This window comes from Notamacropus eugenii, chromosome 1, assembly GCF_028372415.1.
Source record: "Notamacropus eugenii isolate mMacEug1 chromosome 1, mMacEug1.pri_v2, whole genome shotgun sequence".
Taxonomy (NCBI): domain Eukaryota; kingdom Metazoa; phylum Chordata; class Mammalia; order Diprotodontia; family Macropodidae; genus Notamacropus; species Notamacropus eugenii.
In genome coordinates, this window is record NC_092872.1 from 448,096,042 (window position 1) to 448,123,334 (window position 27,293).

The window sequence follows — 27,293 nt, forward strand, 5'->3', positions numbered from 1 at the left end:
AGGACTCCCAGTATCCCATAAATGCCATTCTTAGGCATATAAAGGTAAGAGTACAGTAATCACTACTATCTTTAATGAGGAGGTTTAGTCCCCAGACTCCCAAGGCAACATTGCGTAGTCAGATCTAAATACTAAATGACCATTATTCTCCTTACAAGAAGAGCAAGAGTCTGCTTAGAAGGACGGGGTGGGAGTGAAGCAATACCACCCAGCAGTGAATCACATTTGGCTCAGAAAACATTACTGGCCAACCTTGAACAGAAGAAAGACAACATTTGTCTTGAACTCATGAGAAATGAGGCCCGGTGGCAATACTGAAGAGTAAAAGAATAAGAGAGAGACTTAGGGTCCTAGATAAAAGAATGAGTCTGGATTTTTTCCAAAATCAATTTTAAATGAAACTGCAAATGCCAAGTTACCTTGACTTGTACAGGCAATAAATAGTTTACTGTCCACTCCTACACTCGTTTAATATTTCTTCTGTGCTCACACATGTGTTCTGTATTTCTCTATCCCTGTCATTGTGATAGACTTCTATTACAGCATTCTGAAAAGGTTCCTTTTTTTTGGTAAAGAACCTAGTACTTTCCACTATGTTGAGACATTTAAACAAACTGCCAAATAATAACCGTTTATGTTTACTTTTTTGTATAGCGCTTTATAGTTTACCAAGAGCTTTACTCAAAAAAAGTTTGTAATTATTATATAATACGCATAGTATTACTCTCATTTTACAGTGAAGGAAACATAGCCTCAAAGTGGAGATGATACTTGCCTCAAGACCACAAAGCAGCAGAATTGCTATTCTCTTAACTTCAAGTGTAGAGCTCTTCCATCAAATGAATACAGACAAGTCATCAGAACACTGCTACCATATGTCATAGGAGAAACAGTGCTGGGTTTAGAATCAGGACTGAAGCCAAAACCCACCTCATACATTTATTACCTATAGGTTTATGGGTACGTATTTTACCCTCTCTGAAGCTTCATCTATAAAATGGACCATTCTTGGGTTGTCCACATTACAGTGTTGTGAGATAAGTTCTTTGTAAACCTTATCCAGGATCTTACATGGTAATGATAAATGATACCTTAAGGGACAACTTTATGATTCTTCCTAAAGTAATGAATATTTTTAGTCAAGAATCATAAAATGTTAAAAGATAGGTGCTTCAGAACACAAATTGTTAGACATGAAATGAACATTTGAATGAAAAATTTAGAGTTTTACGGCAACATATTGTGCAATGATCAACTATGTCTGACTTAGCTCTTCTCAGCAATACAATGATCCAAGACAATTCCAAAAGATTCATGATGGAAAATGCTATCCATATGCAGGGATAGAACTGATGGAGTCTGAATTTAGATAGAAGCTTACTATTTTCACTTTAATTTTTTTTGTGGTTTTTTCCCTTTTGTTTTGTTCTTTCACAACATAACTAATATGAAAAGGGGGCAGCTAGGTGATGCAATGGATAGAGCACCAGTGCAGGAATCAGGAGGACCTGAGTTCAAATCTCACCTCAGACACTTGACACGCACTAGCTGTGTGACCTTGGGCAAGTCACTTAACCCCAACTGCCTCATCTGGGTCATCTCCAGTCATCCTGATGAGTATCTGGTCACTGGATTCAGGTGGTTCTGGAGAAGTGAGGGTGGTGACCTGCACAGCCCTCCTTCACTCAAAAACAAAGTCAAGTGCAAGTCATGTCATTATTTCTCTGATGGCATGGTCTTCTTCGGCAACAAAGGATGAAGACACACAATATGAAAAGACATTTTACATGATTGCACATGTATAACCTATATCAAATTGCTTACCATTTTAGGGAGGAGGAAAGGGAAAGGAGGAGAAAACTTAGAACTCAAAATTTTATAAGATTTAATGTTAAAAACTGTCTTTACATGTAACTGGAAAAAATAAAATATTATTTCAAAAACTGAAAAAAGAAAAAGAATTTGGAGTTTTAGACCTGGAAGGGATGACAGAACAACAATCTGTATAGAGTTAGAAGAGATCATGGAAGCAACATACTAGTCAGGTGACCAGAAAATACTTCTCTTTAATCTAAGTTCTGTGAGTCTCAAAATGGGGGTTGTTGGGTTGCTGTGGCAAAATAATTCTATAGACATTAAAGTGTTGCATAAAGGTGAGATATTATCTCAGTCCTGCCTATCTTCTTCATTTTAACAAATTAGAAAAATGATGCACCGGAGTAAAGAGATGTGCCCAAGGTCACTTAAAAGTCATGGTACCTGGCCATCAAAGCCAGTGCTCTTTCTTATAATATACACTGTTCCTCCTACTCAGTTTTTTCTTCTTAGCATGAATATATCAGGTATGTCTCCAGTGAGTAAGTGAAAATAAAATCTTGCCCTATATGATCCACTTTTTTGAAGGACAGAATACAAAACCTTGAGAAATTCATACTTGATATTGTGAGGTATAATGGGGAAAAACACTAATTTGAAGCTAGGGAAACTGGGTTCAAATACCAGCTTGGCTACTAATATAATCTTGGGCCTAGAGTAATTTTCTCTTTCTGAGGGGGTTGATGGAGAAGAAACAAGGAAGGATCCTTTTCCCCCTTATTACTAGGCTCTACCTAACTGTTTTTCCTTGTTATAAGAAAAACATGGGAGAAAAAGACGATTATAAATCAAAATTAATGTAACATAAGGTAAAATGCATCAAAACATAACTTTTTTTAAAAAATAAAGGAGTGGCCTCTTCTAGTTCTAAATCCTATAATTCCCAAGGATCTCAACTTAAAATTAGATGTAAATGTCATAAACTAAACTTGTATATAACTTTTTTCTAGAACATAATTTTACTCTCCTTGACTGAAGGCAGATATTGTAATTTCTCATAATACATCATTAGTACTTAAATAATTTTTTTTTTTGCCAAACTACATATTTTTAAAAATTTAACAGGTTGGGATTTAATGCAGTAAAATATCAATAAACAAGTTATTTTGGCAGAAAAAAGTTAAGTTTTGAGGTCATATTTAAGAAGGAAAGATAAAAGTAAACAAAGCCACAGTTTTAGCCAAGTGGTTATTGGATTTTCTTCTTTTCACTCTAGAAAAAAGTCCTTCCTGTTGAAGAAGGTAGTGAAATTTTATCACAGCTATTGCTATTCATAAATCTTATATCTATTTTAATTCAATCTGGCCCTAGCCTCAGAGTCGTTACACCACAATTTGATTACTACAACCATACTTTTTAACTGCTGTCAGAAGAGACAGCGCCTTATATAAACATCTGCCAGAGCACATGCCTGCTTTCTACAGCCCTGGCTTTAAATCATACTGTGGTGATGAATCTTTATCTGACACTAATACTTTTTAACTTCATACAGACAATTAAAATGAATTGTAGCTAAATGCACATGTAACAAATCAATTTAATCTTTTGTTATACAGTCACATATTTTGCAAATCCCCTAAACTCACCTTCCTGTGTGAATCTCTGTATGGATTGTAAAATTTGAATTTGAAGAGAAATAAGAAGTCATGATAAAATGTTTCCAATGTGCTACTGAGGGCAGCTATAAAAAGTTAAGAGTTGGTAAGGACCTTGGAACACAGATTAATAGAATGGGTCTTGTATGGATGTTAAAACTCCAAGTGACCTTAGGAAACAATGTCAGAACATACAATCTCACATAAGAAAACATTCTGGTTAAGATTAATAATAACTCATTTTATATAGTGCTTAAAGGTTTACAAAATGTTTTCTTCATTGCAATCCTATCAGAAAGTGTATCATTATATTCTGTTTTACAAATGGGGGCAATGAGGGTGAAGAGAAGTTAAATGATCTGGTCACAACCACCCAAATAGTGTGATATTATTATGCACATTGCACTTTAAGTCAGAACACCTAAGTTTTTATCTCAGCTCTGTTATTGTCTGATCTTGGGCAAATTAGTTTTCCTTTTGGGGAGAAAGGAGATCTCTAATCAATAAAATTGCAGTAGGAAAAGGGGGAGTGAACTGGATAATCTATAGGGTCTTTGCTCTGACATTCTATTGTATGTTTTGTCTTCAAAGTGCCAGAGTTAGGAACTCAGGTCACTGAATACCAGAGTGAGAAGAAAAATCTCTAAATCCAGCAGACTTAGAGGCAATAATTAATTCATCGCTAACCATGGAACCAAAGGAATGTACAATTGGGGTATATGATGTCAACTTCAAAAAGTATAGTATATAATCCAATATTCCTAGCACAATCAAGGTTATCAAAACATTTCCAGTACTGATTTATTCAGCCAGTACCACCTTTTGGGGGGAACAAATTTCTTAATTTATTACATGCTTATATTTAGTTCTCTAACTTTTCAGAGGTAATCTCCTAGTTCAAATATACACAAAGGGATTTTATTTTTAAAATTCTGAATCTCAGACTCATAGAAAGTTAGGACTGGAAATTATCGCAAGACTGTAGAACAAATAACAGAACGCTGGACTTGGAAATGGTCTTTAGAACAAAAATTATTAAAATGTTGAATATTAAAACTGAAATAATAACAAAACAGTAATCATCTATTCCAACATGTTCCCATCTTACAGATGAGGAAGCCAAGTATCCAAAAGGAAAATTCATGTACCAAGAAATACACATTAGTTCACAGATTAGTAAATAATATAAACCAAGTTTCTCACTTCCAAGTCTAGGGGTCCTTTGGCTGTACCAAGTTATATGCAACCTTCATTTTGTAGGCTTCAGTTATTTCCTGAACCATATAATTCTGAGTGTAAGGAAAAACTTCCTAATAATACAAACCATCCAAAAGTGGAACAGGCTAACTCAAAGAAAATGTTATCCCTGACTAGAGGTTTTTAGAGACCAGATGACCACTTACTAGTGATGATGAAATTCTTGGTGAGGGACAGATTAAACTACATGACCTCTCAGGGCTTCTAACTCCTGGATTCTGTGGTTCTGTGAGCCATATGTTTTTAATGCTAAAAAGGATATTATAGAGATCAGGTAAAGTGACCTTGTCAATTTAATGAGAAAGAAAGTGACATCTAAAGAAATAAAATGATCTGTCCCAGAGCTAGCCAAAGCCAGGGCTAGAATGAAAAATGAGGGGAAAGTGAACATCTGATTAAGAAGAGAGTGTTTCCAAAAAATTAGTCACACAGTTGTTCAGTTTCAGGTGCAAAACTTGAATCTACGATTTCCTGGCTCTGAGGGCTGGCTCTGTCAACCTCTCAGAAACAATGCATGTGATTATGCAGAATACTGAGTGGAGTACAAAAAGGTCCCTGATTTCTGATAGAGTAGAAGTATGGTTACATTATTTCCTCCGAATTGTAGACAGTCTTCAATCCCAGCACTAAAACTCTAGAAAGGATTTTCTTTTGTTTAAGGGAAGAGAGAACAGGAAATGCTCAGTGGTTCTAAGTTCTGGAGCGGCTTCCAGGAATGACCTATCAGGATCAATAGACAACCTCAAAGGGCAGTACAGTACAGTGGGAGAAGCCCTTGACTTGGAGGTGGAAGCGATGGATCCAGGTCTGGACCTAGAGACTCACTGGCTGTATAATTCTGGATAAGTCAATTGTCCCCTCTAAGTCTTGGTTTTCTTATTTGTAAAATGAGCATGATAACATGATATAGGACTTAAGAGTTTAATGGAAGCTTTGAGGTCACTTAGTCCAATCCCCTCATTTCACAGAAGATGAATCCAGGTCATCTTATTATGGGCCTGAGTCTCTTTCCACTGAACTATATTACTTCCCCTACAATGGAGGATCAAGTATTTATGGAGCAAAGGAAGGTAGATGAGGTCTGAGTTTGAGAAGGAAAAAACATATTGGTTATAGAGCATAAGAAGGAGAAGGGAATGCAATTTAAACAAGATTCTATAAAACCTGATTAGAAGCTAATAAAGGTTTTAGAAAAAAAAATAACTGACAACTACTAACAAAGCACTGGTGATGGCTAGGTGGCACAGGGATAGAGTGCCAGGCCTGGAGTCAGGAAGATTTAAGTTCAAACCTTTTGAAAAATTCAAGCCACCTTTGCTGAGCAGTCTACATCAGTGGGGTCATATTCAAATAAAAGTGGATCCCTGAAGGCTATCCACTGACTTAGAAAATCACAAATTAATATTATCTATGTTGTATTCTATTTTTATTTATTTTGTCAAATATTTCCTGAAAACATTTAAGTCTGCTTCAGGAGGCTCTCTGGTGCATGCTACCAGTTAGCTGAGAGTTTGATACCTTTGATCTACACCATTAGGACTGTTAGGTGTTTTGCTGAGCCATTATCAGTCACCTTTGAAAGACTGAAGAAATGGGAAGAGGTTGGATAGAAATGGAAAAGAAGAAATGTCCTGATTTTCAAAGCCAGAAAGAGAATAGTCTTCAAACTATAGGCCAGTAAGTTTAACTTCAATTCTGGGTGAAAGTCTAGAATATATTATTAAACAGATAAGTGAATTTTTAGAAAAGAAAACTAAGATCACAAAGGACTGGTGGATGGTCCAGAAAATCTTTTTTCTCAGAACAAGTCTTCTTTTGATGGGGTGTTAGCATTAACTCCTCCTACTTGGTACTATGATCCTGACTCCCTGTCCCTTTTCAGGAACCACTCATATTTGTAATCTCTTTTAGCTAGAACCTTGCAGGCTAAAAGTTGGTTTTCTTGATTTATGCCTAGCTGCCTGTGACCTCAAAGGTTGTAAACCAAAACAGACTCATCTGGATAAGGCACAACCCCTCCCTATACAACACCTGGCCTTCTCCAGGATTCGTAAGCAACCCTGATTACAGGATCATAAGATCAAAGATTAAGCTAGAAGAGACCTTATAAATGTACTTCCTAGACTTATCAGAGACCCAAGAGTCCGCCCACTAAACTAGCAAGAGTCTTATGTGATGATGTGCCAGCTCCTGAAGGTGCCTCTCTTTTGACCTTTATCATTTTATTCCTGCCTTCTGAGTGCAAAGATGGTCATGGGCCCTACAGTTCCTGGTTGTGTCTACTTCCTAGTCTATACTCTTCACTTTGGGAGGCGTTATCTACTGCCCTCATTTGGAGTGATTACTTAGTTTTGGAGCTGTCAGCTACTTCTCCACTTTAATGAGCAGGTGTTTGCCCTAGTGTCCTCCTCTGTGCATTCCCTTACCTGTCTACAATAAAGCCTTGTCATCTTCCCTCAAACATGCAAAATAAAAAAGCACCCTTTTTTGCAACACTGACTGACTCAACTCATTTTTATGTAAATTTTTTTCAGTTGCAGTAACAGACCCCAATAGCCATCATGACTTCATCAACAATAGATCATATCATACTAATTTCATTTCCCTTCATAACAATACTACTAAACTGGTAGATTTAGCAAACATTTGATAAAGTCTCTCATGTTATTGATAGAAAAGATGCAGTGATATGTGCTACACACTATTAGTTGGATTCAGAATCTATTGAATGGTTAGACCCAAAAAAGAATCATTACTGGTTCAATGTCAACCTTAAAAGGTGCCCAATGGAAAGAATTTCCCAGGGATCCAAGCCTGACCCTAAAAGAGAGTTGATATCCTAAATGATATTGATATTCTAAGTCAGAATTCAAAAAGGCTAGAACATTTGGCTGAATCTAACAAAATGAAATTTAATAGGGATAAAGTTTATAAAGATACTTGGGTTCAACAACAACATCTTAAGTAAAAAACAGGAAAAGCATGGCTAGATAACTGTTTATCTGAAAAAGATCTGGTATTTTTACTGGAGTGCAATCTATGACTGCATTAAAAGAATTTACATTAAAAGTATCCAAGACAAGGCAGGGAACAGCATCACAATATGCCGTGTTTAGTTCCAAGTGTATTGTTCTTGAAAGGACATGGATATGCTAGAAAACATTCAGTTGAGGGAAATCAAGATAGTAAAAGGCCTCAAGTTCATGACATATGAGATTAGGTTGCAGGAATTAGGAATATTTAACCTGTAGAAGAAGAGATTTGTAGGGTTTAGGGGTAAGGAGACTGTCTTCAAATATTTGAATGTTATAATATGAAAGAGGGATTAGATCTGTTCTATTTGGTCCCATCGGCAAAACAAGGAGCAATAAGGGATTGCAAAGAAGTAAATTTAGGCCTCGAGTAAGAAAAAATTTTGCCCTAACAATCAGAGCTATCCAAAAGCAAATGCAAAGTAGTGGGTTTCTCATTACTAGAGAAGTTCAAACAAAGGCTGGAAAATTATTTGTCAAGCATACAAAGGAGGGAAGTTTTATTCAAATATGTGTTAGACTAGAATGTTTATGAGGTCCCAACTTTTTTGTGAACTGTTTATTTAAAGAAACCATTAAGAAAATGCTTTTCCCTGCTTCTCACTCCCTTTTTTTAATTCTTAATCTTTCTTTCCTACCCTCTTACTTCTTGGTTCCTCTGTAATCTGACTTATCGAATTCTTCAAAATTATTGTCTGAGTTGCACACAAGGAAAATTTAATTGGGGTCTACAGAATTTACACAATCTTTGACTTAAGAAAGAACTCTGATCAACTGCAATGACATCATCACTTACAATTCCAGAGAATTCATGATGAAATATGCTTCCTACCTCCTGAAAGAAAGATGATGGTCTATGGGTATAAGTTGAGATACACATTTTGAACATGATCAATGAGGGAATTTGTTTTACTTGACTAAGCATCTATTTGTAAAACAAGAATGATATTTATACTAAATACTTCACGAGGTCGCTATAAGCAAAGTGCTTAGCTGCAAGAGGAGTATGGGTCTCTTTAATTAGAGGTTTCTCAAAAAAAAAGTCAAATTATCACTTGCTGGGACGGTTACAGAGGGGTTCTCATCCTGGAATGTGTTGCACTAAATGGCACCTAAGCTTCTTTTCCACTCTGAAACTGTGATTCTAATATAGTGCAAAGAACAACTGGGCTTAAAGTCAAAAAACCTGGACTGAAGTCTCAACTTCAACAGTTAAGAGCCAATATAATCTTGAAAAATTCATGACAATCTCCCTGAACCTCAGTTTTCTCACCTCAAAAATGGGGAGTGTACTTAAACTACTAAACTCAAAGGCTGACTGGGAAGAATGTTGTGAACCTTAAAAAGCCATTTTTACTGATGATGATGGTGAGTGCCTCCAGAGGCAATTCATTTCAGTTTTTGGACAGATACAGGTCTTCGGAAGTTTTTTCTTATGTTGGGCCAAAATCAGCCTCTCCAGCCTTCCTCCCCTTTCAGGCCCCCCACCCTTGCATCTCCTCCTCCCCCCGTCCCCCGCCCTCAACATCACTTCTAGTTCTGCCTGTGAGGGCCAAAAGCAATCACCCAAATCCCTTTACCACAGGAAAACTTGGGGGGGGGGGGGGGGGGGGGAGAGAAAAGGACAAGGACAACAAAACTCCCCAAAGGCCACACTTCACAATAAGGAAACATAATAGGAAAAAATTACAGCCCTGTTGAAATGATAAATATTCAGAATCCATGTGAGGAGCATTTTACTCGGTGAGCGATTTTGTTAAATTTAAATTCCCTGACATTTTAAGTATTTTCAATGCTACCCTGTAGCTACGTGTTGTTCTGCACTAGTTTTTATCTACTTTCTTTGAGGAGAGCTAGTTAATGTCAATGATTGTGGAAAACATTTGTTCATAATTATCCAGACATAGACTGGAACAATACTGAAACAAGAGCAGCATGCAAAAATGTATTTAAGGACTATCATCCCAAAATGCTGCTAAAAGCTATTAACCAGTATGTGTTAATTGCCACAGCATTCATATTAATTTTCACTTCAGGCCCGACATTGTGGAATATTTCCCCTGATACATTTTAAACAAAGTTTAATTTAAGGAACTGCTTCTATCAACACTTATGAAAATTAACAGCCAAGCAATTAGCGCTCATGAATTATCCCTTCCCCCCATGCTTGCTGCAGCTTCATTGTTAAAACAGTTACTAACAGAGAAATGTTAAGATTCTTAATAAGTTCACATAATCACAATTACACTTTCCTGTATAGACCAAAATCTTACATGAGTTTTGTGAGAATTTATCAGAAAAATGTTCTCCTTAATGTTAAAGAATGTAACATTATCTAAATCAGTTATTTCAGTTCAGGAAATATCTGAAACTGTATAACAACTGATGAAATCATTTGAAATTATACCAGAGAATGCTAATAGCTAGGAGGGACCTTAGAACATGGAACATTAGTGATGAAAGGGCCCCTAGAACATAGAATGTTCATTAGATGATCAATTTATAGCTGGAAAGAACATTAGAGATCATCTAAAATCTACACATTCACTTTACATCTCCTCTGGAGCGTAGAGAGATCAAGTAACTTGCTTAATATCACATAGCTTTTTCCATTCTAGCACACTGACTCTAAACATTAAAGCTAAGAGGTACCACAGAATATAAAACATTCAGGTGGTTACTATTGAACTTAATTGTACATAGAATGTCAGACTACAAAGGTCCTTAATGATGATTTATTCCCATTATATCATTTTAAAAGAACTGAAGCTCAGAAAAGAGAAGCAGTCTGGCCATGGTCACCCAGCTACTAAACTCACACCCTTGACTTCTGACTTCCCGTTGATTGTATTTTGCTTTGAATGCTGATCGGATAATTTAGGCTTAAAAAAGAGATGCTGCTTAAAAGATCTCCCCTTTATTCTTGGTTTTTCTCTCCTTTTTTTTCATGATAGTTTCCATTGCCAATAGCCTACAATTTCTCCTGCTTTGTGGTATGGAAATAGCTGGACTTAACCTTCGTAGTTTACTGCTTTCAATAATTTTAACATTTGTCCATCTTCACAATTCAGAAATATGTGGTGCTATTTCAAAGAAATGAGGTGATGACTTACAATTGAACCATCTAATCTCTTAACTAGATTTTAAAACCATCAAGGTGAGGGGCTATATCTATTTCTTTGCAACCCTACCATGCAGAAAGCACTGTGGTCTATGCCAATTATTTTAGAGGTTCAATAAGCACTTGTGGATGAAGCCAATGAAAATATCTGTCAGCATAGGTTGACCTGAGTGAGTAATGAAAAACTGTAGTGTGGTGGAAGGAAGACTGAACTTGGAGCCAGGGAACTTTGGGTCAAATCCTAGTTCTGTCACTTACTACCTGTGTGGTCTTGAACAAGTTCTTTAACTTCTCGGCCATCGTTTCTGCATCTATAAAACACGGGGGCTGTTCTAAGTGATCTTTAAATTGCCCCTTCAGGCTCTGAATCTATGCTCCTAACTCACTTGCCAGCTCTAATAATATATGAATCTCACAGATACTGTAGTCCTGTGACCTTAAATCATGCAACTTCTTCAACACTCAGTTTCCATATTTGCAAAATGGAGATAATCATTCTTCTATTATTTACCTCCATAAAGCAGCTATGAGAATTAGAGATAAATATAAAAGAGCTTTATAAACACTAAGGTACACAGTAAACTTATAAGGGTACTAATGATGAAAATAAACCACCGGCAGGAGACAAGGGAATATATGATTTGTATTAAAAAACAAATGGGGGGGCAGAGCCAAGATGGCGGAGTAGAAACACACAAATATGCTAGCTCCGAACCTACAGCCCATGAAATATCTGTAGTAAAGAGCCGCCAATAAATTCGGGAGCAGGAGAAGCCACATAATAGTGGAGTGGATAAGATTTCTGTTCCAGAGGGAGATGCAAACCTCTTGCAAAAGGTCCGTCACGCTGTGGACGCGGAGCCCAGCCCAGCCCTGCACCGGCCCCGGCACCAAGAGGAACAGATCCGAGCGGGCTTCAGGGACGGGATCTCCAGAGGCCGCGCGGGTCCCTCCACCCACAGGTGACGGGGGTCGGTGAGAAGGTCTCTTTGGTGGGTCAAGAGGAGTGGGGTGCCCCCATACTCAGGCCCCCTCGGAAGGCAACAGTGGAGGCGGGAGCAGACCACGGCTCCCCAAGCAGGCAGGAGCCAGGATCCATTGTTGAAGGTCTCTGCATAAACCCCCTGAGGGAACTGAGCCCGTGAGGCAGCCCTGCCCCCACCTGAGCACCTGAACTTAATCTCACAATGAATAGCAGCCCTGCCCCCACCCAAAGCACTGAGGCTGGGAAGCAGCATTTGATTCTCAGACCCCAAACGTGGGCTGGGAGGATCAGGAAGCGAGGTGGGTGTGAGGAGAATATTCAGAGCTCAAGTCACTGGCTGGGAAAATGCCCAGAAAAGGGAAAAAAACCAAGACTATTGAGGGTTACTTTCTTGGTGAGCAGGTTTCTCCTCCCCTCCCTTCTGATGAGGAAGAGCGGTGCTCACCATCAGGGGAAGATACGGAAGTCAGTGCTTCTACATCCCAGCCCACTCAATGGGATCAGTTCTGGGAAAAGGTCTTAAAGAGCCCAAACAATTTTCAAAATCATGATAGAGAGGTGGAGGAAAAACTGGGAAGAGTAATAAAAGACTTGCAAGCAAAGTACGAACAGCAGATCACCACCCTGCTAAAGGAGACCCAAAAAAATGCTGAAGAAAATAACACCCTGAAAAATAGGCTAACTCAATTGGCAAAGGAGGTTCAAGAAGCCAGTGAGGAGAAGAATGCTTTCAAAAGCAGAATTAGCCAAATGGAAAAGGAGATTCAAAAGCTCACTGAAGAAAATAGTTATTTCAAAATTAGAATGGAACAGATGGAGGTTAATGACTTTATGAGAAAGCAAGAAATCACAAAACAAAACCAAAAGAATGAAAAAATGGAAGAGAATGTGAAATATCTCATTGGAAAAACAACTGACCTGGAAAATAGATCCAGGAGAGACAATTTAAAAATTATGGGACTACCTGAAAGCCATGATCAAAAAAAGAGCCTAGACATCATCTTTCATGAAATTATCAAGGAAAACTGCCCTGAGATTCTAGAACCAGAGGGCAAAATAAATATTGAAAGAATCCACCGATCACCACCTGAAAAAGATCCAAAAAGAGAAACTCCTAGGAATATTGTGGCCAAATTCCAGAATTCCCAGGTCAAGGAGAAAATATTGCAAGCAGCTAGAAAGAAACAATTCAAGTACTGTGGAAATACAATCAGGATAATACAAGATCTAGCAGCTTCTACATTAAGGGATCGCAAAGCATGGAATAGGATATTCCAGAAGTCAAAGGAACTAGGACTAAAACCAAGAATCACCTACCCAGCAAAACTGAGTATAGTACTTCAGGGGAAAAATGGTCTTTCAATGAAATAGAGGACTTTCAAGCATTCTTGATGAAAAGACCAGAGCTGAAAAGAAAATTTGACTTTCAAACACAAGAATGAAGAGAAGCATGAAAAGATAAACAGCAAAGAGAAGTCATAAGGGACTTATAAAAGTTGAACTGTTTACATCCCTACATGGAAAGACAATATTAGTAACTCTTGAAACTATTCAGTATCTGGGTACTGGGTGGGATTACACACACACACATGCACACGCACACACTCATAGAGACAGAGTGCACAGAATGAATTGAATAGGATGGGATCATATCTTTAAAAAAAAAAAATGAAATCAAGCAGTGAGAGAGAAATATATGGGAGGAGAAAGGGAGAAATGGAATGGGGCAAATTATCTCTCATAAAAGAGGCAAGCAAAAGATTTTTTTTTTAGTTTGGGGGAAAAGAGGGGAGGTGAGAGAAAAACATGAAGCTTACTCTCATCACATTCCACTAAAGGAAGAAATAAAATGCACACTCATTTTGGTATGAAAACCTATCTTACAATACAGGAAGGTGGGGGACAAGGGGATAAACAGGGTGGGGGGGGACGATGGAAGGGAGGGCATGGGGAGGAGGGTACAATTTGAGGTCGACACTCACAGGGAGGGACAGGATCAAAAGAGAGAATAGAAGTAATTGGAAGCAGGATAGGATGGAGGGAAACATAGTTAGTCTTATATAACATGACTATTATGGAAGTCATTTGCAAAACTACACAGATTTGGCAGATATTGAATTGCTTGCCTTCCAAAGGGAGGGGGAGGGGAGGGAGGGAGGAAAAGAAGTTGCAACTCAAAGTTTTAGGAATAACTGTCAAGTACTGTTCTTGCCGCTAGGAAATAAGAAATACAGGTAAAGGGGTATAGAAAGTTATTTGGTCCAACAGGACAGAGGAGAGGATGGAGACAAGGGCAGAGAGGAATGATGGAGAAGAGAGCGGAGTGGTGATGGGGGCAATTAGAATGCTCGGTGTTTTGGGGTGGGGGGAGGGGACAAGGGGGGAGAAAATTTGAAGCCCAAAAATTCTGTGAAAATGAATGTTAAAAGTGAAATGAAATTAAAAAAAACAACAAAACAAAACAAAACAAAACCAAATGGATAACCCTCTATGGTCCCCTGATAACCCTATACCTACTACCCTGGGTCTTGACATTAGAAAGGTCAAAAAAACCAGAAGATCTAGACTTAAAGGTTAGCTCTGGTAAGTTACGTGACTTTCTCTCCCTGGGCTACAGGGTGCTCAAATTGCTTTAAAAAAAGTTAGATTAAATAACCTCTAAGGTCCCTGCCAGTCTTAATATTTTGCTATTCTGTGAAGCAGATTTTCTTTTGGCTATGGCAATTTCTAAAACTCACTACTAAAGTATAGAAGGATATTACAGTCTGTGCTGGTGATGGAAGAACCCATACTGGTTAAAATCCTAGATCTTTTAAAGTATTATCACCAGAACTTAAAACCTATTTGTAACCCAGTTCTCAAAGTCAGAGACAGATAGAGTTATATAATATCAATAGCATACCAATGAAGGTAGCCATAATAATTATTAATAATACCATTGATGATAATGGTAAAAAATAAATACAAAACAATAATAAAAGAATAGACTTAAGAAGCATTCCATGGGTGTCAACCACATGAAGTGAACAATATATCTACAAAAAAATCATCAATCATTTGTGGTCAAGTGGTACAGATTTTTTTATGAAACCAAAGAAGTTTACGATGGCAATTCAAGACAAAGATATCAACCACTAAAAACTGCAAAAGAGTTGACCATAAAGGGTTTAGACCTAATGATCAACAAGAAACTATGCAACAAAACATCACTGAAGACTGCATAAATTTAGCACCTATAAGACACTTAACAGGATATCTAACAGGTCCTTGTGACTAGAATTATACATCAGAAGCTCACTCTTTCTCATAATGTGATTGATTGTCAACAATTTTTCATACTGGAACTACAAAACTCAAAATATTCTTGAAAATTTGGCAAATAAACTGTAATGAACTGGAGCTTTATCACAGACAAAATTGTTGCCTACAACTGCTAAGATGTTATAATATTGATCTGTAATAATTTAAGAACAGTGTTATAATATATGTCATGATATTGATTACTAAATCTCTAAACTATATAGAATGAAAGGCTTTCAAAATACACAGACTACCATAAGGATAACCAGGATAAGAACAAATCCACTTAGTCATCCTTAGTTTCTCAATTTATACAATTGAGATAATGATCATATCAAATAATTCACAGGATAATTGTGAGCAAAACACTTTGTAGTCCATAATGCACTACAGAAATTAGTAAATATTAACAGTTAATAAGTTTAATGGAGAAAAAACATTTTCAACATTACAAAGAACTATATATCTAACCCATAAACATTAAATCTTCCTTTCTCAATTTTGCCTTCAAAGTTATTATTGAAAAACTGTAAGATCATGGATGCAGAAGGTCATTTTCTCCAATTGTCTCTTTTTACAGTTCAGGGAGGTTAAAAGACTTCCCCAAAGTCACAAAGGAAAAAGCATCAGAAGCAACTTTGGAACCCAAGTCCTCTGATTGTAGAATCAATCTTCCCTTCATTCTATCATGCTGCCATTGTAGTTACATAAAGGCATGTATATGAATTAAAGGGCAGTTTGTAGAGTCTCAGACATAAAACCAAGCCCCTTCCAAGTCAACATGTTTCCAGGACTCCTTTATCCTTCTCTAAGGTTTTTAATATCTTCAGAATTCTACCACAGCTACAATCTCTTAAGGAAATAAATAATTGAGTAGTTTTTTTAAAAGCATGTTTAATTAGACCCCAAACTCTTCCCTGTCCCCTTCTCTCCCCAATAATGTATCATTTACACCAGAGACTCACACAGCATGGTTAATTATGTAAATAAGGCATGTGCTATTACCCAGAAAAACATAATATTTGTGACCAAAAAAAAAGTGCACACATAGCTTTGTAAGAACCATTTTAAACATCTCAGACCAATTTGACTCATAAACCTTATTTTTTAAGACAAGAACATGTCAAAGGAAGATTTAAGAACAGGCAGATTTCTAATAACTTTCTATGCAGGTGCTAAGAAAAAATAATTTTCTGTTATAGTAGTAACAAAAATTTAGTGGTGAACTTAAAATGATTGATGCTAAGAATCAATCAGGATTATTATTAAGGCAAGAAAGCAGACCTTCTAGAAAAGGCTTTATTATCAAAGAATCGACATGATCTTAATGATAGAGACAGCAATAGTGTGGCTATCAGACTAATACAATCCTATTATGACCCAATCGCCAAAATGCTAATTTGATCATTTTGTAGGGTTATTTGAATAGTCGTTTTAATTTCTAGGTTAAAGAAAGACTCAGCTTCAGTACAATTCTCAATTAATCACTGCAGTGTCCCTGACTCTCGTGTCAAGGAATTTCATGAAGATTTTTTTAAAAGGCTAATTTAGTATGTACAGAACAATATCCTTCAAATGTTAGCCACTTTTATTCCACAGTAGCCAAACACATCAGTATTAGAACAAGAATTTAATTGTATGTCACCATTTGTGATATGTGGGTGAACAATAAAATGTTATCATTTTGTAAGACAGACATTGATAGGGAAGGACTCCTTAATCAATTGCCAACCAGAGACTGTGCAGACCACACTTCATTTATTAGTTCAAAAATATACTTGTGATGTTAGGGGTGACAAAAGCATCTTAAATGTAAATATACATCTAGTATAAATGGCTCCTTTGTGATTGGAGAAATAGCATCCTTAATGCTATTTTTATAACTCCCTCTGGCTCTGCTGGGATTGGATATATACCAAACAAAGTTCACAACCTCCTGGCAAAACCAAATCAAGGTAATTTGTAATAGTCTCATGACATAATGTGAATGCTGGAATATGATATTCAAAGGAGGTCATACTATTTTGCTGGCATCAAAGCATAACCACTTACTAATTATTAAAGAAATTATATTCTTAAATCATGGACTAGAATCACGTAATTGAAGGAAATAAATTCCTATCATATTACATGATGTCATTAATAAATACCCACAACACCTAAAAGAACCCACAAGCAATTTTTAATTTTTTAAAAGTGTATCTACTGTCCAACAAGATTATCTTGTTTTTGATTATTTTTTTTAAAGCACTGATCTTGCTGATCCCTTCCCCTTTTTGCTCCCACCTTTTAGCACTCCACAGAAAGGAGCAATGAAAAGAAAAAAATGGTATAACTTTAGTCAATTATTTCTGCTGTGTTCTAACAGTATCCTGTAGGAGGAGCCTGAAATTATTAAGTCACACCCTTCCGTTTCATCTGTTTGTCTCTATAACCACAGCAATAGCCTCAAGTGTCTCTGCCTCAAACCCCCACAACACAAACTTCCAAATTAATCTTCCTAATGCATAAATCTGGTCAAGTCCCTACTCTGCCCAAAAACTTACAAAGAATGTCCCAAATCATCCTAACATTTAAGTCTTCTATAATCTAGCAGATGAATCAACCTTATCCACAGATTTCATCAGTGAATCTGGCCTAGACATTTAACTAGCCTCCAGTTTCCACATGTCTAAAATTGGGAAGTTGGACTTACATAGTATGTGAAGTCTCCTCCAGCACTAAATTCTATCATCTTATGCCTCTTCTTTGCTCAAAATCCTTTAAAGTCTCCTTAATGCTTCCCCCAAAATAAAGTCCAAGTGCCTGATCCTGGTATTCAAGGTTTCCAATAATCTGGTGCTATCCTACTTCCCTGGCCTTATCATATGCTATGGCTTATATGTTCTATCAATTATTACATATTCTAACCCAGATAAACTCCTCCAAACTCCCAGAACATAGGCAATGCTTTCTCCTTCCACACTTGGAATGTCCAACCTTCCCCCATCTCTTGCTACTGAAATAGTAGTTTCAAGGCTCAATTCATTCCCCTTCATGTAGGACTTCCCTGATCCTTCTCACCTCCCCATTCCATGAAAAAAATGAACATTTGAGATTTTGAGCCTCTCTGCTTCACAAACCATAATCTATTTTGTATTATTACTGTACATGCCATTTTTCTTGTTATATGTTCCCAGAGGGAAAAAATTGTATCTTACATTTTCTTCTCTCCCCCTCCTAACCTCTCTATACTCAACAGTGGGCCTTGTAAATTGCAAAATAAAAAGTGTTTGTCAAGTCTCATGTCTAACACAATTTGGTTATTTTAATCTAGGCCAGGCCAATTAACTTCTCAGGGTTCCAATGCAAATGTCTATCACTGTAAACTGTACAGAAGGTGTCATTCTACACTGGCAAAGGGAATTTCTTGATCTGGGAGTTCCTTATATCAATGAAATGCACACAAATACAAAAATTCAACAGAGATTTATCAAGTGGCTATTTATGTTTACAACACCATTAGGTACTGAAACAGATACAAAGTTTACAAAAAATTTTCAAATCCATGACCCCATGGAACCCATGGCCTAACACGACACTGAAATGCCAATACGGTCATAATACACAAATGAAAAGCTTTAAATGTCAAACTGAGAAGTTTATGCTTTATCCTAGGGTAAAGGTTCACAGTGCCCTTAGTGTTTCAAAATTTTTTTCAGGGTGCCCCAGGCCAAAAGAAATACCTAAGAGTTCCATTTATTAAGTAGTTAGGTCCAAAATTTAAGGAACAAGAATAAGTCACTGAAAATTCTTAATCAGATGAGCAGGTAGAGACAAGACAGATGGTCAAGAGGCAAAAATGTCCCTAAGGAGAAGAACCCAGGTGACTCCAATGATGATGGCATCTTCAACAGCAACAGGAAAGCTATTTTGAAAGACAGATTAAGTTCCAGAGAAAGATAATCATCTTTCTTTAGAAGATGCTAAGTTTGAGATGTCAAAGGGACATTCTGGTAGAGCTGTGCAGCAGGCAGTTGGTGATACAGGGCTGGAGTTTAATTAAAAGAAAGATGAATGCTAAATCAATAAATTTGGAAGTAATCTGCAAAGAGATGATAAGTGAACTCATGAGTGCTAGTAAGGTCACCTGGAGAAGAATAATATATTAAGATAAACACTTTGAATTTTCTGATTAGAAAATGAGAATTTTTTTGCTCAGTGATTTAATTTTTATAATATGTATTTCCCAGTAACATTTACAAGGCACACAGTATAAGTACTACTTTTCAAAATTTGTAGATGAGAGATCTGAGGCACAGAAAATAGTAACTTTCCTATGGTCATTCAATTAATAACTATAGATTCAAGACTCAAAGTCTGTACCTTCTAACTCCAAGTTTTCTTTACTAGGATTTAGAAGAAACTAAAAATATCATAGATCGTAATATCATATGGATCTTTTTTTTCAAGGCTCAGCTGCCACCTTCTCTATGTCACTGTTCAAAGATCACAAATTTACTGCTGGAAGAAGCTTTATAGATTATCTAATCTAATTCCTTTGTTTTTACAAAGGAGGGAATTGAGAGTAAGAAAGGTGAGGTGATTTACCCAAGGTAACATAGCTAGTAATAGGCAAGATGTCCCCAGATCTTCCTGACTCCAACTCCAGCACTCTACCCACTATGCCCAAGTGCTTTGAACTCCTCAGTTGTAAGTGCTGGAGAAAATGCATCTTGTACATAGACTAGTCCTTCCATTCCCTAGTTTATGTTGCACTGACATACGCATTTTATGGAGATTTACCACATGTCAGGTCTTTGAAGGACTAGGATATTTCCGTCTTTGTATCCCCAGTACGTTATAAACTACAGGTCCTTAATATGTAGAAGGTGGATTACAGCATTTAAATTGCAAGAAACCTTGGAGACTATCTAATACAACTCCCTCATTTTGCAAACTGAGGCAGAATGATGGGAAAGGACTCCCTCAAGGTCACAAAGAAGCTGATCAAAAGGTCACCAAAAGAAGCTAGACTTGAATTTCAGATACTGTGGTGATGCTAAATCCAATGTCCTTTTCAACGTCATGCTGCCTTAGGCCCTCTTTCAAGTCTGCTTTTCTGTCAATCTTACACATGTGGCCCTGGGAAAATGAGCTTCACTGTGAGGATCTTCAGTTTACTCATCTACAAAATGGGCATGATAATATTTGCATTATGTACATCACACAGTTGGGAGACAACGATAAAATTATGAAGGTAAAACACTTGGTACAAGGTAAAACACATATGTATCAGCTATTATTATTCTGAATTCTGACCAACTTCTGTCAAAAATTTTTACACTGAAAAATTACAAAGTGCACAGATGAAAATAAATTAGCAGAAAAACACAGCACTTTTTATTAATTTTAATAGTATAGAAAGACAACAAACAGAAGATTCTCTCATTTCTGCAAAGCATAAGCTGTCACTCAGCACCACCTCAACACTGCCAAGCTGCAAAAACTGGCCATATTTTTCTTTAAGTAGTCATATTTGGGTCAAAAAGCCAATACAACAGTATCACCCATTTCACAGGCTGGGTAAAATAATCACTGTCATCTTTATGCAAATGAGTTCCCAGAGCTAAACATGAGATAAATCTTCAGGAAAAGGAACAATATAAGGAAATAATTGGGAAGCAAATGGGCTGAGGAAAGATGGGTAATAAAACAAGTCCAAACAATCCCATTTCCACCTTCAACTATTCTACTACACAAGAAATGACAATATCCTAGCCCTTCAAATCTGCTATCACTATAGAGATGCTGACTGATAAGAACCAAAAGTGTCAATTAACTAGAATCTTTTTTTCTTCCTGATCTGAATCCCTGTTTCCTAATATGTAAAATGAGGATAATAATGGTTATACTATAAATCTCATAGCTCTGTCATGAGTGTATGAAAGCAATGTATAAACTAAAGTTCCATATAAATGTAATGTGTTATTGTTGCCATGAGAGTAACAGGAAAAAAAAATCACTTAAGTGATTTATTCACCTACTCCATTTTACAGTTATTTGCTTTGGTGTCTCATCTTAATAATAAATAGTAAGTTCACTGAGAGTGGGGCCTAAAACCAACCACATAGCTGTTCTATCTACCCCACTGGGTACTTCAGGGCTGTGAACACAGTAGGTGCTAACTCTAAAAAAAGTAGTTTGGGGTATTATGGTATAATACGACGATGATGATGAAGAACACATGAATAGTACTCTGAAGTTCAGAAAGCACTGCTGCTATGCCTGAATCACATACATACAGTAGTCTTAAGAGACCCATCTAGTCACAGAATGTTAAGAGACACCTTAGAAATAATTTAGCACAATTTCATCACGGAACTCATAAAGAAACAGAGAGAACCATGGAAAGGTAATATGACTCGCTTAAGATAATACTGGGCTTCCAACTCTGAATACAATGGTCTTTTCACTTTACCACCCAGACTCCATGTCATATATCAGGAAAGTAAGCCCAGAGATGGGCCAGTTATGTGGCACAGCAGATAGAGACTAGACTTTCAATCAGGAAGACCTGAGTGCAAATCCTGCTTCAGACATATGTACTAGCTGTGTAACCCTAAGCAAGTCACTTATCTTCTGTCTACCTCAGTTTCCACTCGTAGGGTTGTTGTGAGGGCAGAATGAGATAATATTTGTAAAGCACTTGGTAAACCTCAAAGTGATATATAAATGTCGGTTATGATTATGTTATTTATTGTCATTTGTTATGCTTTTATTTATTATTAATATTATTACTTATTTACCTCTTTTTGTATCCCCAGTGCTTAGCACAGTGCCTGGTACATAGCAGGTGCTTAATAAATATTTATTGGCTATCTATTCAAGATCAAAGAGCTAGTTATCAACAGAGTGGGATTCAAATTCAGGTCTCTTCAATGTCAGTTCAGAGCTACTGTTCGTATTATGATCATGAGGAAAAGCAACCACAGCAAAATATCCAAAAGTCTGAGGAGCAAAACACATGGAGCTTAGTCTTCCCAGGTTTTCACCAATAAAGTCCCAGACAATGAGTATTATGCTCAGAAAGTTGACACAGAATCACAACAAGAGCCTGAGTCATCCAAGAACCATTAAAATGCCTTGCCCTGAGCTGTACAGACTGAGTACACGTTTAGAATATTTTCGAAAAGGGGTTTCTGGTTAACTCAGATGCCCAACAAATCAGCAAAACGGGACACAGGATTCATCAGTTTTTCCTGATTTAGTAAAAGGTAATAGGGATCATTTTTACCTACCTTACCATCAAATTTGGAATACTCATTAAAAGGATTATTCAGCTGGAGCGGGCACTGCTCGAGGCGCACGGAGAGGAGCGATGGTTTCCCCACACTTGAAGACTTGACTTTGAAGTTCTTTTTTTCAAACAATGAGCTGAGCTCCTCTGCTGTGATAGAAAAGGGAGAAAAAGAATGCCTATATGACGAAAAATGATAATTAGTAACACATACTGAGAACTTTAAGGCACATAAGATACACGCCACCCTAAATCAATAAATAAACATTTATTAAGCACCTGTGTGCCAGGCACTGTGCTGGGCATCGGGGATACAAATGCAAAGTTTATACTCTATTAAGGAAAACAGTACGTATAAATGTCAATGTATGAACAAAAATAAACACATGCGTATACATGTACGTGTATATATACAAATATAAATAGGATAAATACAAGCATCTACATATAGTTATATATACAAAATAAATGCAAAGTAAATACATGGTAGTTAGGGAGAGAGAACATTAGCAGGTGGGAGAATCAAGAAAAGCTTCAGACATAAAATGCTGCTGAAGATGAATCATGAAGAGACAGATTCTTTTAGATCAAGAAGGTTTGACACGGATGGCAAGCATGGGGGATATCCAGTGTAAAGACACCAAGAAAGAAATGAAGCAGTATGTATTAAAAACGTCAAGAGGTCCAAGATGGCAGGATGACAGATTATGGGAAGGAGACTAATACACAAGAAGACTGGACAGATCAGCTGGCGCCAGGTTTTGAAGAGCTTCAAAGGTTAAACAGCAGAGCCTCATATTCCATTCTAGAGACAACAGGAAACTACTGGAGTTTATTAAACAGCAGAGTGAGATAGTCAGTTCTGTGCTTAAGGGAAATCATTTTAGCAATTGAGTGAAGGATGGAACTGAATGGGAAGAGGCTTGAAGAAGCAGTAGAAATGTGACAGTCTTCATCAAGGTTATTTCTGGAAACAGTATTATTCAGAGATATAAGTTAGGATCACAAGGAAAAATCATAATAAGGTTCTCAAAGGTCATTCAGAGACTAACAACTCACTTCTACTTTCCTTTGCTTTTATTATCATTGTTTACTATCTTTATGTTTGATGGATTTACTCTTTATGGAGTAAACTAGACTACAACATTTGTAACTAATATCTCTCCCAAGACTATCCCTCAATTCCCATCTATTCATAAAAAGAAGAACTGTGTTGAAGTAGAAAGAACACCAGTCAGGAGACACCATAATCAGAGTAATCAGACTACCTAGTCCAGACCCCACCTGAGGGAGAAATCATCTACAAAATCTAAGGGAAATACTCATTCAGCTTCTATGTGAACATCTCTAGTGACACTAAACTCAACCATTCTCTCCTATATATCAGTTGCTAGAAGCAGCTAAGGGAAGTCCCACAACCAAAGTGACTGGGTATACGACAAATTTATATTATCCAACTCTAACTGAGCCCTCACAGCAGCAAGGCAATCTCCATACTCTTCTTTAATTGATTCCCTATATTAATCCCTACAAACTGCCCTAATTCCAAACCTTCTTTTTCTTCCTCAAGTCTTCCATATTTCTTTATTCTCTTAGCTAATGTGGATCCTAACTCTCTTACTTTGCTAACAAAATGGAATATATTTAACTTGAACTCTTCTTCCTCCCATTCTCTTTATCTGAGCACTCTTATATTATCTCCAATCCTCCCTCCCCTGCTCTCTTCCCTCTATCTCTTTCTCACACACACACATGCACACACACACACCACATTATTTCAACATAACTAGTTTGCTATTATAATCCTATGCATTTTATTTTATGCATTTAAAAACATTTTTATACTAAGGGGTCTTATAGGCTTCATCAGATTGCTAAAGAACTCCATGATATAGAAAAAGGCTAAGAACCCTGTTCTTGTATCAAATATAAACTCTTCTGTTTAGTTTTTAAAGCCCTTGACAGCATGGATCCCCCATCTTCCTAGCCTTGCTGATCATCACTCTGTGATTCAGCCAAACTGGCCTTTTATCTTATTCCTCCCACTGCGTCATCCATCTTTGTGCCATCATACTAGCTGTTCATTTCTCAAAGGAAAAAAACCATCTCTCAGTCCTGTGCATTTCATTGATTATCCTTGATGCCCAGAATTTTCTCCTTCCTCATCTCCATTGTCTGGATGGTGCTCCTTTTTTACCTCTACTGCAGAGAAGATCAGCAAAGGTTTCATACAGAAGATGATTAGTGTTTGAGTGTGTTCTTCTCCAAGAAGAGCCAGTTCTTTTATGGATCCTGACACAAGTTTAAAACCTTTCACCCACATCACTGCTACAACCTATCAATAGTTACCATAAAATGTGGCACCCTGTACCAAACAGAATACTTTAAATGTGTTATAACTAGGTCAGGGCAAGAAAACTACTTGCCTACTGGTATCTTTTTTGATACCCTGATTCTGTTATTCATTATATCAGAAATCACTTCCAGCTTCATATCACCCACATATTTTTATAACTTTACAATCCTATGTCTTATTCTAAGTCATTGATAAAAATGTAAAATAAGGCCATTAGGAAACCAAGCATCGAAGGACACTGAAAGATAGATTAGAACATTCTAAGCTAAGTATAAACAATGGTTACATTGGAAAAGTTGACTAGATAAGAGGAAGAAATTAACCAGAGAGAGAATAAGAGGCAGCTTTATGTGGTAAAAATAGTACTTGGAGTCAAAAAAAATCACTGTTTGAAGTCAGCTTTCCTGTCTTAATTATAAGAACCTTAGTTTTCAAGATGAAATAAATCTTATACTTCATAGTAGGGATCTAAGTTAACACCACATTCAGATACAGTGGTGACCCTTAAAAAAACTTGGGTCTTACATAAGGAAACAAATACTTATCTTTCATAATAGAACTATAAACAAAACTATTATGAATTTGCTAAGAAACAGATTTTATTTTGTGTTTTGTAAATTACAATAATTGCATAAATTACCAGGGTCAACTATTCTGAAGACTAACATTAATTTGGATGTACAAATTCTGACATATTGGGCTGAAAAAGTCTGCCTAACAATTTGTAACAGCAACCTGTAATCACTCCTAATAATCCATAAAGGCTGATAAAAGGCTTAATTTTTTTTTAAAAAAAAAAAGCAAAGATCCCAATCTAACATTATAAGTTAAGTCAACAAACATGCATTAAATCCTACTAAGTACGAGGATCTGTGAGATGCACTGGAAATACTAATAAAGGGAAAAAACAGACCCTACTCTCAAGGGCCTCACAGATTTAATGGGAAGGACAAGAGGCAAACAACTATGTAGATACAAGATATAGGCAGAATAAATTGGAGACAAACTTAGAAGGAAAGTACTAGCATAAAGGGGGATTAAGAAAGGCTGCTTGAAAAAGGTGAGATTTTAGCTAGGATATATAAGAAGTCAAAGGAAACCAGGAAATGAAGATGAGGAAGGAGAAAATTCTGGGCATAAAGAACAATCAATGAAAATGCACAGGACTAAAAGATGGTTTGTTTTCTTTGAGAAACGGAAAGGTCAGTGCCATTGGATAAAAAGGAGGTGGAGGGAGTAAGACATAAGAAAAGTAGGGAGGTTATGAAAGGCTTTGAAATCTAAACAGAATATGTACTATGTGATCCTGAAGATAACTGGGAACCCCTCAAATTTACCAAGTAAGAGGAATTAAGGAAAAGCAATCTGATGGTTGAGTGAAGAAGAGACTGGAATGGGGAATGATCTGAGGCAGACCAATCAGAAGCTACATCCAGGAATAAGATGATAAAGGCCTGTACCAGAGAAGCTGCAGTATCAGAAGCGAGAAGGGAGCATATACAAGGTATGTTTTGAAGGTAGAAATGATAGAACTTGATAAATGATTTGATACAGAAATGGGATGAGAGAAAGTCAGAAGTCAAGATTGATATCTGAAATCTGAGCTGCTAGCATGGGTGACTAGGAAGGTGGTGGGATTCATGACTGTAATATGGAAGTTAAGAAGAAAATCAGATTTGGTGGGGAGAAAGGGAAGATAATGAGTTCAGTTTTAGACATGCTGAGTTTAAAGTATCTATGGGACATTCAGTTTCAGATGTATAAGACACAGTTGAAGACGTGAGAGTGGAGGTCAGGAGAGAGGTTAGGGATGGACAGAGATTTGAGATTCATTACCACAGAGATGACAAATGAATCTATGGGAATTGATAAGAACACTAAGTAAAACAACATACTGGAGAGAACAGGACTGAGGGCAGGTTTGAGAGGCACTCACATTGAGTGGATGCAAACTGGATGAATATCCAGCAAAAGATACTGAAAAGAAGTGATCAGATAAGTAAAGAAGAACCAAAAGAGAGCAATGTCACCAAAACTTAGAGAGAACCAAGCAGAAAGGGGTGATCAACAGAAAAAGGGTGTTAAAGGTGGCAGAAACGAGGATTGAATAAAGGATCCAAGATTTGCCAGTGAAGAAATCGCAGGCAACTTTGGAGAGCATTATTTCAGGTAAATGAGGTCTGAATGTAGACTGAGGAAAAGAAATGGAAATATTGATTGTAGATGGCCTTCTCAAGGAGTATCACCACTGAAAGGAATGTTGCCTGAATCACTGCAATGACTTACTAACTGGTCCCAAATTTTTCTCCCCTCCATTCAGCTGTCAAGATAATTTTTCTAAATCATACATCTGACCATGATCTTGATTATGTCCAAGATCAAATATAAAAGAAAGTCCTCTTTTTAGCTTTAAAGCTCTTCATAGCCTGGCACATTCCAACCTTTCTAATCTTTTTATACGGCATTCCCCTTCAAAAACACTACTCTCAGGAG

At 37.0% G+C, this 27,293-nt stretch overlaps 1 protein-coding gene across 6 annotated transcripts in view; it reads right to left on the reverse strand.

The window, feature by feature from the left end:
• The window catches only part of MAPKAP1 (MAPK associated protein 1), a 340,916-nt gene that overhangs the window by 245,272 nt on the left and 68,351 nt on the right, over positions 1-27,293 (reverse strand). For 3 of the 6 annotated variants that reach the window (XM_072631927.1, XM_072631931.1, XM_072631928.1), the window contains one exon: positions 22,446-22,594. The exons of 1 other annotated variant lie outside the window; for it this stretch is intronic. In XM_072631927.1, the coding sequence (XP_072488028.1) occupies positions 22,446-22,594 (149 nt within the window). The remainder of the gene's footprint in view (positions 1-22,445; positions 22,595-27,293) is intronic. 2 more of the 6 variants (XM_072631929.1, XM_072631930.1) reach the window with 1 other exon arrangement.